Consider the following 15,046-nt stretch of genomic DNA (forward strand, 5'->3'; position numbering starts at 1 on the left):
AATATTGGGGATAAAGGTAGTTTGATTATTTACTTCAGATAAAGTTGACATTGTGCTGAGGTTTTAAATTTATCAAAGTAAAACACAGATCAGTTTATCTACATTGCATGTAAACAAATATATGATCATTGAAACTATGCATACAATGTTTACAAAATGATCACATTTTCTATACAAAGGTATTCAAGTATGAATATTTGCATTTTAGCAATCTGTTACCTAGCTTTATCTTAGTCATAGTGATCAGCAGTTGGATTCAACAAGCTGGTCAGATTTAATTACACATTAGGCTATAAATAAAAATTAGTGATACGATTATTATTTTTATAGCTGGAAACGAAAAAAGTATGTCGTAGGATTTAAACTTTCACCCTTAGTTTTTATACCATATTATTTTTTGAAAATATAATGTTTCATGAAGCTAATGAGGTAGTACCAAATTTCTATTGGTAATGTGTAACAGGTGCTTATTGATGGTCACAGTTACTGGTAATGTTTAACAGGTGTTGTTTGAAGGTCACAGTTACTGGTAATGTTTAACAGGTGTTGTTTAAAGGTCACAGTTGCTGGTAATGTTTAACAGGTGTTGTGTAAAGGTCACAGTTACTTGGAATGTTTAACAGGGGTTGTTTGAAGGTCACAGTTACTGGTATTGTTTAACAGGTGTTGTTTGAAGGTCACAATTACTCGTAATGTTTAACAGGTGTTGTTTAAAGGTAACAGTTGCTGGTAATGTTTAACAGGTGTTGTGTAAAGGTCACAGTTACTTGGAATGTTTAACAGGTGTTGTTTAAAGGTCATAGTTACTGGTAATGTTTAACAGGTGTTGTTTAAAGGTAACAGTTGCTGGTAATGTTTAACAGGAGTTGTGTAAAGGTCACAGTTACTTGGAATGTTTAGCAGGTGTTGTTTAAAGGTCATAGTTACTGGTATTGTTTAACAGGTGTTGTTTGAAGGTCACAGTTACTCATATTGTTTAACAGGTGTTGTTTGAAGTCTCACAGTTACTCGTAATGTTTAACAGGTGTTGTATGAAGGTCACAGTTACTGGTAATGTTTAACAGGTGTTGTTTGAAGGTCACAGTTACTCGTAATGTTTAACAGGAGTTGTTTAAAGGTCACAGTTACTGGTAATGTTTAACAGGTGTTGTTTGAAGGTCACAGTTACTTGTATTGTTTAACAGGTGATGTTTGAAGGTCACAGTTACTCGTAATGTTTAACAGGTGTTGTTTAAAGGTCACAGTTACTGGTAATGCTTAACAGGTGTTGTTTGAAGGCCACAGTTACTGGTATTGTTTGACAGGTGTTGTTTGAAGGACACAGTTACTGGTATTGTCTAACAGGTGTTGTTTGAAGGACACAGTTACTGGTATTGTTTGACAGGTGTTGTTTGAAGGACACAGTTACTGGTATTGTTTGACAGGTGTTGTTTGAAGGCCACAGTTACTGGTAATGTGTAACAGGTGTTGTTTAAGGGTCACAGTTACTGGTATTGTTTAACAGGAGTTGTATGAAGGTCACAGTTACTGGGAATGTTTAACAGGGGTTGTTTGAAGGTCACAGTTATTCGTATTGTTTAACAGGTGTTGTTTGAAGGTCACAGTTACTGGTATTGTTTAACAGGTGTTGTATGAAGGTCACAGTTACTGGTAATGTTTAACAGGTGTTATTTGAAGGTCACAGTTACTGGTATTGTTTAACAGGGGTTGTTTGAAGGTCACAGTTATTCGTATTGTTTAACAGGTGTTGTTTAAAGGTCACGGTTACTGGTATTGTTTAACAGGTGTTGTTTGAAGGTCACAGTTACTAAAAGTATTTTTAGTAAAGTAAGACATTTCACCCCTTTGACCTTGAAAGTGGGTCAAGGTCATTCATTTTAACAAACTTGGTAGTCCTTTATCCCAGCATGCTACAGGTTCAATATCAATACCCTGGAAACAACTTCTTCTCAATAACCAAAAGGCCCAGGGTACTGATATTGGGCCTGAAGCATGCTGGGATGAAGGGCTACCAAGTTTGTTCAAATAAATGACCCTGACTAACTTTCAAGGTCCCTGGAGTCAGATGTCGTAAAATCTTCAAACAACTTCTTCTCAATAACCAAAAGGCCCAGGGTACTGATATTGAACCTGTAGTATGCTGGGATAAAGGACTAACAAGTTTGAATGACCTTGACCAACTTTAAAGGTCGAAGGGGTCAAATTTTGTAAAATCTTCAAATGACTTCTTCTCAATAACCAAAAGACCCAGGGTACTGATATTGAACCTGTAGCCTGCTGGGATAAAGGACTACCAAGTTTGTTAAAATGAATGACCTTGACTGACTTTAAAGGTCGAAAGGGTCAAATTTCGTAAAATCTTCAAACGACTTCTTCTCAATAACCAAAAGGCCCAGGTTTCTGATATTGGGCCTGTAGCATGCTGGGATAAAGGGCTACCAAGTTTGTTCAAATGAATGACCCTGACTAACTTTCAAGGTCACTTGGGTCAGATGTCATAAAATCTTCAAACGACTTCTTCTCAATAACCAAAAGGCCCAGGGCACTGATATTGGGCCTGTAGCGTGCTGGGATAAAGGACTACCAAGTTTGTTAAAATGAATGACCTTGACCAACTTTGAAGGTCACTGGGGTCAAATGTCTTAAATCTTCAAACAGCTTCTTTTCAATAACCAATAGGCTCAGGGTACTGATATTGTGCCTGTAGCGTGCTGGGATGAAGGGCTACCAAGTTTGTTCAAATGAATGAAATTGACCCACTTTGAAGGTCACCGTGGTCAAATGTCTTAAAATCTTCAAACAACTTCTATTCAATAACCAAAAGGCTCAGGGTACTGATATTGTGCCTGTAGCATGCTGGGATGAAGGGCTACCAAGTTTGTTAAAATGAATGACCTTGACCAACTTTCAATGTCACAGGGGTTTGAAATATGTTAAAATCTTCAAACACCTTCTTCTCAATAACCAAAAGGCCCAGGGTGCTGATATTGGGCCTGTAGCATGCTGGGATGAAGGACTATCAAGTTTGTTCAAATGAATGACCTTGACCAACTTTCATGGTCACAGGTGTCAAACGTCGTAAAATCTTCAAACGACTTCTCAAATTGGGCCTGTAGCATGCTGGGATGAAGGACTACCAAGTTAGTTCAAATGAATGACCTTGATCCACTTTCAAGCTAATGTCCTTGCTGGACAATCAAGGTCACAGGCGTCATATATATTAATCTTTTAATAGGTTCTATGAAATCTTAAGATTACAAGTGTGAGATTAATACCAGGTGAGCGATGCAGGCCCATTTGGGCCTCTTGTTAGGAATTTTACTGTAGCTAGATGTTGTTTAGAAAGTTACTGTAACTTTATGTTGTTTAGAAAATTAATGTAACTTGATGTTGTTTAGAAGGTTAATGTAACTTGATGTTGTTTAGAAGGTTACTGTTACTTGATGTTGTTTATAAGTTTACTGTAACTAGATGTTGTTTTGAAGGTTACTGTAACAAGATATTGTTTAGAAGGTTATAGTAACTAGATTTTGTGTATAAGGTTACTGTAACTAGATGTTGTTTAGAAGGTTACTGAAACTAGATGTTGTTTAGAAGGTTATAGTAACTAGATGTTATTAAGAAGATAACTGTAATTTGATGTTGTTTAGAAGGTTACTGTTACTTGATGTTGTTTATAAGGTTATAGTAACTAGATGTTATTAAGAAGATAACTGTAATTTTATGTTGTTTAGAAGGTAACTGTAATTTGATTTTGTTTAGAAGGTTAATGTACCTTGATGTTGTTTAGAATATTACTGTAACAAGATGTTGTTTAGAAGGTTAACGTAACTTTATGTTGCTTAGAAGGTAAATGTAACTTGATGTTGTTTAGAAGGTTACTGTAACTAGATGTTGTTTAGGAGGTTACTGTAACTAGATGTTGTTTAGAAGGTTATTGTAATGAGATGTTGTTTAGAAGGTTACTGTAACAAGATGTTGTTTATAAAATAACTGTAACTAGATGTTATTTGGAATGATACTAACTAAGTGTTGTTTACAAGTTAACTGTAACTAGATGTTATTTAGAATGTTACTGTAGCTAGTTGTTGATTAGAAGTTAACTGTAACTAGATGTTGTTTATAAGGTTACTGTATGCAATATTGTTTAGAAGGTTACTATTACTAGATTGAGTCCATACGGTTACTGAAACTAGATGTTATTTAGAATGTTACTGTAACTAGATGTTATTAAGAAGGTTATTGTTACTAGATGTTGTTCAGAAGGTTACTGTATGCAATATTATTAAGAAGGTTACTGTAACTTGATGTTGTTTAGAAGGTTACTGTAACTAGATGTTGTTTAGAAGGTTACTATGACTTGATGTTGTTTAGAAGGTTACTGTAACTAGATGTTGTTTTTGAAGGTTACTATTACTTGATGTTGTTTAGAAGGTTACTGTAACTTGATGTTTAGAAGGTTACTGTAACTAGATGTTGTTTAGAAGGTTACTATTAATTGATGTTGTTTAGGAGGTTACTGTAACTAGATGTTGTTTAGAAGGTTACTATTAATTGATGTTGTTTAAAAGGTTACTGTAACTAGATGGTGTTTAGGAGGTTACTGTAACTAGATGTTGTTTAGAAGGTTACTGTATGCAATATTGTTTAGAAGGTTACTGAAACTAGATGTTGTTTAGAAGGTTATAGTAACTAGATGTTATTAAGAAGATAACTGTAATTTGATGTTGTTTAGAAGGTTACTGTAATTTGATTTTGTTTAGAAGGTTAATGTACCTTGATGTTGTTTAGAATGTTACTGTAACAAGATGTTGTTTAGAAGGTTAACGTAACTTTATGTTGTTTAGAAGGTAAATGTAACTTGATGTTGTTTAGAAGGTTACTGTATGCAATATTGTTTAGAAGGTTACTGAAACTAGATGTTGTTTAGAAGGTTATAGTAACTAGATGTTATTAAGAAGATAACTGTAATTTGATGTTGTTTAGAAGGTTACTGTAATTTGATTTTGTTTAGAAGGTTACTGTAACTAGATGTTGTTTAGAATGTTACTGTAACAAGATGTTGTTTAGAAGGTTAACCTAACTTTATGTTGTTTAGAAGTTAAATGTAACTTGATGTTGTTTAGAAGGTTACTGTAACTAGATGTTGTTTAGGAGGTTACTGTAACTAGATGTTGTTTAGAAGGTTATTTATTGTAATGAGATGTTGTTTAGAAGTTTAATGTAACAAGATGTTGTTTATAAAATAACTGTAACTAGATGTTATTTGGAATGATACAGTAACTAAGTGTTGTTTACAAGTTAACTGTAACTAGATGTTATTTAGAATGTTACTGTAGCTAGTTGTTGATTAGAAGGTAACTGTAAATAGATGTTGTTTATGAGGTTACTGTTTGCAATATTGTTTAGAAGGTTACTATTACTAGATTTTGTCTATACGGTTACTGAAACTAGATGTTATTTAGAATGTTACTGTAACTAGATGTTGTTTTTGAAGGTTACTATTACTTGATGTTATTTAGACTGTTACTCTAGCTAGTTGTTGATTAGAAGTTAACTGTAACTAGATGTTGTTTATGAGGTTACTGTATGCAATATTGTTTAGAAGGTTACTATTACTAGATTTTGTCTATACGGTTACTAAAACTAGATGTTATTTAGAAGGTTACTGTAACTAGATGTTGTTTTTGAAGGTTACTATTACTTGATGTTATTTAGAATGTTACTGTAACTAGATGTTATGAAGAAGGTTATTGTTACTAGATGTTGTTCAGAAGGTTACTGTATGCAATATTGTTTATAAGGTTAATGTAACAAGATATTCTTTTGAAGGTTACTATTACTTGATGTTGTTTAGAAGGTTACTGTAACTAGATGTTGTTTTGGAGGTTACTGTAACTTGATGTTGTTTAGAAGGTTACTATTACTTGATGTTGTTTAGAAGGTTATAGTAACTAGATGTTATTAAGAAGATTACTGTAACTAGATGTTGTTTAGAAGGTTACTGTGACTTGATGTTATTTAGAACGTTACTGTAACTAGATGTTGTTTTTGAAGGTTACTATTAATTGATGTTGTTTAGAAGGTTACTGTAACTAGATGTTGTTTAGAAGGTAACTATTTGAAAATGTGTCTTTACTAGGTGTTGTATGGTGCCCTGACAAGTTTAGATAAGTTGGGGATGTTCAGCAGTGGACGAGGTCTTCAGACAACTCACCAGGAGCAGCACAATGTCCTGCCCCTGACCACATGTCAAAACCGATTCATATTACTGCCACTGAGTACCCAGCCTAGCAATTCTACAATGCCATCACCTATACTGTCACAGTCCCTAAATAGGGTAAGTCTTATCTGCACTCTCACAGTTAACAAAAAGGATACTTCTGGTCAATACTCTCACATGTACAGTTAACACACAGGATACTTCTGGTCAATACTTTCAGAGTTAACACATAGGATACTTCTGGTCGATACTCTCACAGTTAACACAGGATAATTCTGGTCAGTACTCTCACACCTCACACACAGGATAATTCTGGTCAGTACTCTCACACTTCACACACAGGATAATTCTGGTCAGTACTCTCACACTTCATACACAGGATAATTCTGGTCAGTTCTATCACAGTTAACACACAGGATAATTCTGGTCAGTACTCTCACAGTTCACACACAGGATAATTCTGGTCAGTGCTATCACAGTCCACACACATGATAATTCTGGTTATTTGGTCCATTCCATTCTCTTACAGTCTACACACAGGCTAAGCAGTCAAGTTTACCTGTTGGATAATTTGGCACTGACATACTTGTCAACCCTCCCTATTGAGGAGGAAGTCTCCTGATTTTTTACCCTTATATTCAATTTTTTCAACCAGAAAATTTGCTTAACTATTCCTATTTTCAAATATCTAATTGTTTCATCTGAAAGAGCAACTTTAAATATGTAATTGTAAAGGGTTATTTTGTCTCTAAAGGGTATATACACACATTTTATCTATGTTTTCATTTGGAGCATGTGGAATCTCTCCCAAAGGAAGGGAGCTCTTTTGCAATATACAGAAGGTTTACATTGTCCTATGAAGTTTAGTGTAGGTGATAGATGTGATGGAACCATTTTTAGTAACAGTTTGTATATTGTTTTACAGAGTGTGATGACTGGTGGCGATTCCCTGACCGAGAAAGCAGCGGCCGTCCTTCCTCAGCCCAGCTCTAGCTCGGACATGACAAGTTCATTTTACAACAAACTTGGCAGCATGTCAGAACTGTCAAGCTGGTTTTCTAACATCGGAGGAAGCACGAAGTAATACAGAACTATGGTGCACCTATGGCAGAGAAATAGTATGTCAAGCTGAATCACTAGGGAAAATAGAACAGACTGCATACATGCCATATCTAACGATTTGAGTGTGAGACTCATGAAAATTACTTCAGAAAAAAATCCTCATGTCAGACTCATATCTCATGAATTTCAATCGGTTTCATGAAAGAAAACATAGTTTGGTTAATATTAATGAAGAAACAATAGCTACATTGTACATGGATTCACACTGTCCTTGGTCACTCAAAGGTCTTAAATCACAGGCCAGTCACTTAAATAACTGATCAGGCCAATTAACAGCATACATTTTGTGTCATATGTTTTGCTTACCGATTTGTGAACTGTTAAGCAATTAAGTCGGGGAACCTCTGTCCAGTTGGGGCTAGTTGCTAATTAGAATATGATGACAGTAGGTATTAACATTAAAGGGCCACATAAGAGCTGTTAGTTCATGATGACCGAAAGTCCATAGTTTACTGAAACGAAAATGTAATTCATGACTTTAAAATCATAACCGAACCCTGACATTATATCTGGAACTTATTATCTGATTGTCTGGATGGGATTGAGTGTTAATGAAAATTTTTACTTGCACTAATAACAGTAATACTATACAACATTTAATATAGCCCCCTATCTAGCTAGCATAAACTTAAGCCATTCTAAAGCGCTTTACAGAACATAAATATACAATTAATATAATTAGCATATACATTAATCAATACAAGTTTTGAGGAATTTGCAGGAGCTGCCTTATCAGGCGTTAACTACTAGTCCTATGCCACCTGGCTAGTATCTCCTTATGTGTGTGTGCTGGAGATGTATTGTGTTCTGTTTGTAGTGGGACCGTGCCTCAAATGGCATCATTAATACTGCCACCTCACTTCAGCGCTACAGCACAAGAAAAACACTTTCTCTAAATATCCATGTAAAAAGGAAAATTTCTTCACAGTTGGATACATGAAAAATAAAACATAAAGGAATTAAGTAGTGGGTATTGTTTTCAATGTTTTATTCAACAAATGAAGAATAAGTATTTCTGTACGCTTAGAACCATTCTTTAAAAAGTCTAAAGGTTCCAAACATTTTTAGCTCACCTGGCCCAAAATGATTGACCTCGACCCACTTTCAAGGTCACAGGGGTCAAATGTCTTAAAATCTTCAAACAACTTCTCAATAACCAAAAGGCCCAGGCTGATGATATTTGGCCAGTAGCATGCTGGGATGAAAGGCTACCAAGTTTGTTAAAATAAATGACCTTGACCCACTTTCAAGGTCACATGGGTCAAATGTCGGTAAATCTTCAAACGACTTATTCTGAATAACCAAAAGGCCCAGAATACTGATATTGGGCCTGTAGCATGCTGGGATGAAGGGCTACCAAGTTTGTTCGAATGAATGACCTTCGCCAATATTCAAGGTCACAGTGGTCAAATGTCTTAAAATCTTCAAACGACTTCTTCTCAATAACCAAAAGGCCCAGGCTGATGATATTTGGCCAGTAGCATGCTGGGATGAAGGGCTACCAAGTTTGTTCAAATAAATGACCTTTGCCAATATTCAAGGTCACAGTGGTCAATATATGTTTAAATCTTTAAATGATTTGTTCTGTATAACCAAAAGGTCCAGGATAATGATATTTTGCTAGAAGCATGCTGGGTTGAAGGCTATAAACTCTGTTCAACCTAATGTCCTTGTTCGACATTCAAGGTCACGGACGGCCAAGTAGATTTTGACTAAATTTGGTCTGGAGTATCCTTAGGCCAAGGGGACTCAATTTTGTATAATTTTGTACCTTCTAAGGGCTTTTTTAGCCTAATTTGGTCTGGATCATACTTGGACCGAGGGTAATCAATGGTGGGTAGTATTTTTAATAACAATGGTTATATATTTAAAGTTGGATCATATTGGAAGTATTGTAATACCTTTACTTTCAAATGACAATAGCTGTATTGGAACTATTTTTTACATGTTAACCGCCCTAAAATTCTTTAAAATAAACATAAATCTCCCATATTGATTCAAATAAAGTTATTAGAGGCTACAGAATAACTTGAAATAGATAATGCTATGTTTTATGCAATACCATTTCTGCTTTAAATTTCTCACTTATTTCTCTCTAATTCAGGTAAAAAAAAATATACTGATCTCACTATTTTGCACCCGAAAGTAATGGCATGTATGAAACTGGTATTATTTCTTTAAAAAGTCTGCCTGTCCTGAACAGCTAAGTGGATTTTGACTAAATTTTGCCTGGAGTATCCTTGGGCAAAGAGGATTAAATTTTGTACAAACAGAGGGATTTTAACCAAATTTCGTGTACAGCTTCCTTAGGCAATAAGAACTCAATTTTGCATAGAGGCAAGGCCCAATACACAGATCATATTAATAAATGTTTACAATCCTGCTCAAACTTTTGTTTGAGAATAATGGTGAGAAATGTAATTGTTTCTGATACCATAAACCACTCCATAAATCATTTGAGATGTGGCATACCAGGTTATGTGAAAATTTTCATGTGTACAACATAAGTTTACATTTTTCCTCCAGTAACTGACAATGTTAGCTAAGAAAAGATATTGCACATATTTTATAAATGTGAAACCACTAAAGAAGAGAAACTGAATCAGGTAAATCAGTGCATATTATAAATAGCTCATGAACTGAGTCCTATTATACAAGTAATAGCTCATGAACTGAGTCCTATTATACAAGTAATAGCTCATGAATGGAGTCCTATTATACAAGTAATAGCTCATGAACTGAATCCTATTATACAGGTAATAGCTCATGGAGTGAGTCTTATTATACAAGTAATAGCTCATGGACTGAGTCCTATTATACAGGTAATTATATATATAATAGCTCATGGAGTGAGTCTTATTATACAGGTAATAGCTCATGGAGTGAGTCTTATTACACAGGTAATAGCTCATGGAGTGAGTCTATTGCACAGGTAATAGCTCATGGAGTGAGTCTATTACACAGGTAAAATAGCTCATTGATTGTGTCCTATTACACAGAATATTCAAGAAAATTGGAGATTTACAGTTGACAGTTTAAAGTAATTTACACCTAATGGACGTGTAAAATTTAACTCGCCTTGTCCAAAAGATTACCTTAGATGAGATTATGCCATACTGTGCCTTCCATCATCTGTCAACAATTTCTTTTAAAGCTTCCTAAAGAACTGATCAGATTTTAGACATATTTGGCATGATACACCATTAGGATCATAAAGGGACACAAACGTAAAAAGAAAGGTTTGGCTTTCTTTGGGGCTGAGGGATTGTGCCAAAAGGGAGTACATTTTTAGGTCACCTGAGCTTTAGCCATGGCCGCCATTTTGAAAACCTATTTCAAACTTAAAGTCAAGTTCTGCTGGGCCGATTGAACTGAAAGTTGGTAGGAATGATCGACTCATGGTCCTGACAAAGTGTTGTTATTTTTCAGGTCAATCAGAAATCCAATATGGCCACCACAGCCGCTATTTTGTAAATACCTATTTTAAACTTAAAAACAATTTCTAATAGGCCGATCTCATTTAAAATCGGTCTAGGAATGATCAGCTCATGGTCCTGACAAAGTTAAGTTAACATTATACTTAACTATTTTTTACTCAAATTGGTACATATTTCAACAACAAAAATAAATACTCTAGGACTCAGGTGACCGTTAAGGCCCATGGGCCTCTTGTTAAAAAAACACTATTTAAAAATAAATGAAGGTTTTTAACTCACCTGGTCCAAAGGGCCATGGTGAGCCTATGCCATACTGCAGCGTCCGTCGTCCATCCATCCGTCAACTTTTTCTTTAAAACACTACTAGACCTAAACGGCCTAGTAAATTTTGACTAAATTTGGTCTGGAGCATCCTGAGGCCAAGGGGACTCGATTTTTGTATAAACAGTGGGTGTGGCCCCCCTGGGGGCAGAGGGGTGGGACCCGATAGGGGAAATAGAGGTAAAACCTTTAAAATCCTTCTACCGTAGGGATTAAAGGATTTTATCCTAATTTAGTCTGTAGCATCCTTGGGTCAAGGTGACTCAATTTTGTATAAACTGTTGGTGTGGCCCCCCTTTGGGCAGAGGGGTGGGGCGGAATAGGGGAAATAGAGGTAAAACCTTCAAAATCATTTTTCTGCCGTAGGGTTTTAAGGATTTTATCCTAATTTAGCCTGGAGCATCCTTGGGCCAAGGGGACTCAATTTTGTATAATAGTTGGATGTGGCCCCCCTGGGGGCAGAGGGGCGGAGCCCAATAGGGGAAATAGAGGTCAAACCTTCAAAATCCTTCTTCTACCGTAGGGATTAAGGGATTTTATTAGGTCACCTGAGCTTTGCTCAAGTGACCTATTCCAATCACTTTCCATCCATCGTCGTCCGTCGTGCGTAAAATTTTTACATTATCAACTTCTTCTCAAGAACCAGTGAATGGATTTTTTTCAAACTTGGTCAGAATCATCCTGGGTGGATGAGGCTACCAAATTGTAAAATTTGGATTCCTACCCTAACCCTAGGGGCCAGGGCGGGGCCCAAAAGGGAAAATTAACCAATATTTCAAAAATCTTCTTCTCCAGAGGCAGAGGTATTACAGTCATTTTCTCTGCATGGATGGAAAGATCATCAGGGGCTTTATTTAAATTGTAAATTTCAGGACCCCCGAGCTATCCGTTCTCCCTTGGGGAGGGGGTAAAGTTTACTATAGTTTATATAGGGAAACAACACTTTTGGGTATATTTTGACAATTTTCTGTTGGAAATTATTTTTACTTGGTCAGAATCATCCTTGGAGGAGGAAGATGGTTTTAAATTGTAAAATTGGGATTCCTACCCCAACCCTAGGGGCCAGGGCGGGGCCCAAAAGGGAAAATTAACCAATATTTCAAAAATCTTCTTCTCCAGACTCAGAGGTATTACAGTCATTTTCTCTGCATGGATGGAAAGATCATCAGGGGCTTTATTTAAATTGTAAATTTCAGGACCCCCGAGCTATCCGTTCTCCCTTGGGGAGGGGGTAAAGTTTACTATAGTTTATATAGGGAAACAACACTTTTGGGTATATTTTGACAATTTTCTGTTGGAAATTATTTTTACTTGGTCAGAATCATCCTTGGAGGAGGAAGATGGTTTTAAATTGTAAAATTGGGATTCCTACCCCAACCCTAGGGGCCAGGGCGGGGCCCAAAAGGGAAAATTAACCAATATTTCAAAAATCTTCTTCTCCAGACTCAGAGGTATTACAGTCATTTTCTCTGCATGGATGGAAAGATCATCAGGGGCTTTATTTAAATTGTAAATTTCAGGACCCCCGAGCTATCCGTTCTCCCTTGGGGAGGGGGTAAAGTTTACTATAGTTTATATAGGGAAACAACACTTTTGGGTATATTTTGACAATTTTCTGTTGGAAATTATTTTTACTTGGTCAGAATCATCCTTGGAGGAGGAAGATGGTTTTAAATTGTAAAATTGGGATTCCTACCCCAACCCTAGGGGCCAGGGCGGGGCCCAAAAGGGAAAATTAACCAATATTTCAAAAATCTTCTTCTCCAGACTCAGAGGTATTACAGTCATTTTCTCTGCATGGATGGAAAGATCATCAGGGGCTTTATTTAAATTGTAAATTTCAGGACCCCCGAGCTATCCGTTCTCCCTTGGGGAGGGGGTAAAGTTTACTATAGTTTATATAGGGAAACAACACTTTTGGGTATATTTTGACAATTTTCTGTTGGAAATTATTTTTACTTGGTCAGAATCATCCTTGGAGGAGGAAGATGGTTTTAAATTGTAAAATTGGGATTCCTACCCCAACCCTAGGGGCCAGGGCGGGGCCCAAAAGGGAAAATTAACCAATATTTCAAAAATCTTCTTCTCCAGACTCAGAGGTATTACAGTCATTTTCTCTGCATGGATGGAAAGATCATCAGGGGCTTTATTTAAATTGTAAATTTCAGGACCCCCGAGCTATCCGTTCTCCCTTGGGGAGGGGGTAAAGTTTACTATAGTTTATATAGGGAAACAACACTTTTGGGTATATTTTGACAATTTTCTGTTGGAAATTATTTTTACTTGGTCAGAATCATCCTTGGAGGAGGAAGATGGTTTTAAATTGTAAAATTGGGATTCCTACCCCAACCCTAGGGGCCAGGGCGGGGCCCAAAAGGGAAAATTAACCAATATTTCAAAAATCTTCTTCTCCAGACTCAGAGGTATTACAGTCATTTTCTCTGCATGGATGGAAAGATCATCAGGGGCTTTATTTAAATTGTAAATTTCAGGACCCCCGAGCTATCCGTTCTCCCTTGGGGAGGGGGTAAAGTTTACTATAGTTTATATAGGGAAACAACACTTTTGGGTATATTTTGACAATTTTCTGTTGGAAATTATTTTTACTTGGTCAGAATCATCCTTGGAGGAGGAAGATGGTTTTAAATTGTAAAATTGGGATTCCTACCCCAACCCTAGGGGCCAGGGCGGGGCCCAAAAGGGAAAATTAACCAATATTTCAAAAATCTTCTTCTCCAGACTCAGAGGTATTACAGTCATTTTCTCTGCATGGATGGAAAGATCATCAGGGGCTTTATTTAAATTGTAAATTTCAGGACCCCCGAGCTATCCGTTCTCCCTTGGGGAGGGGGTAAAGTTTACTATAGTTTATATAGGGAAACAACACTTTTGGGTATATTTTGACAATTTTCTGTTGGAAATTATTTTTACTTGGTCAGAATCATCCTTGGAGGAGGAAGATGGTTTTAAATTGTAAAATTGGGATTCCTACCCCAACCCTAGGGGCCAGGGCGGGGCCCAAAAGGGAAAATTAACCAATATTTCAAAAATCTTCTTCTCCAGACTCAGAGGTATTACAGTCATTTTCTCTGCATGGATGGAAAGATCATCAGGGGCTTTATTTAAATTGTAAATTTCAGGACCCCCGAGCTATCCGTTCTCCCTTGGGGAGGGGGTAAAGTTTACTATAGTTTATATAGGGAAACAACACTTTTGGGTATATTTTGACAATTTTCTGTTGGAAATTATTTTTACTTGGTCAGAATCATCCTTGGAGGAGGAAGATGGTTTTAAATTGTAAAATTGGGATTCCTACCCCAACCCTAGGGGCCAGGGCGGGGCCCAAAAGGGAAAATTAACCAATATTTCAAAAATCTTCTTCTCCAGACTCAGAGGTATTACAGTCATTTTCTCTGCATGGATGGAAAGATCATCAGGGGCTTTATTTAAATTGTAAATTTCAGGACCCCCGAGCTATCCGTTCTCCCTTGGGGAGGGGGTAAAGTTTACTATAGTTTATATAGGGAAACAACACTTTTGGGTATATTTTGACAATTTTCTGTTGGAAATTATTTTTACTTGGTCAGAATCATCCTTGGAGGAGGAAGATGGTTTTAAATTGTAAAATTGGGATTCCTACCCCAACCCTAGGGGCCAGGGCGGGGCCCAAAAGGGAAAATTAACCAATATTTCAAAAATCTTCTTCTCCAGACTCAGAGGTATTACAGTCATTTTCTCTGCATGGATGGAAAGATCATCAGGGGCTTTATTTAAATTGTAAATTTCAGGACCCCCGAGCTATCCGTTCTCCCTTGGGGAGGGGGTAAAGTTTACTATAGTTTATATAGGGAAACAACACTTTTGGGTATATTTTGACAATTTTTTGTTGGAAATTATTTTTACTTGGTCAGAATCCTCTTTGGTAGACGACGGTATCACATTG

The 15,046-nt window shown here is 36.5% G+C and overlaps 1 protein-coding gene across 1 annotated transcript in view; it reads left to right on the forward strand.

Moving 5' to 3' along the window:
- LOC110455770 (conserved oligomeric Golgi complex subunit 1-like) overlaps positions 1–15,046 on the forward strand; it is a 123,987-nt gene that overhangs the window by 107,366 nt on the left and 1,575 nt on the right. Inside the window, exons 26-27 of the mRNA XM_021506130.1 lie at positions 6,143–6,340; positions 7,149–7,341. Coding sequence (XP_021361805.1) covers positions 6,143–6,340; positions 7,149–7,307 — 357 coding nt within the window. The 3' untranslated portion in view covers positions 7,308–7,341. The remainder of the gene's footprint in view (positions 1–6,142; positions 6,341–7,148; positions 7,342–15,046) is intronic.

The sequence above is a fragment of the Mizuhopecten yessoensis genome, unplaced genomic scaffold, assembly GCF_002113885.1.
Source record: "Mizuhopecten yessoensis strain PY_sf001 unplaced genomic scaffold, ASM211388v2 scaffold8377, whole genome shotgun sequence".
Classification (NCBI taxonomy): domain Eukaryota; kingdom Metazoa; phylum Mollusca; class Bivalvia; order Pectinida; family Pectinidae; genus Mizuhopecten; species Mizuhopecten yessoensis.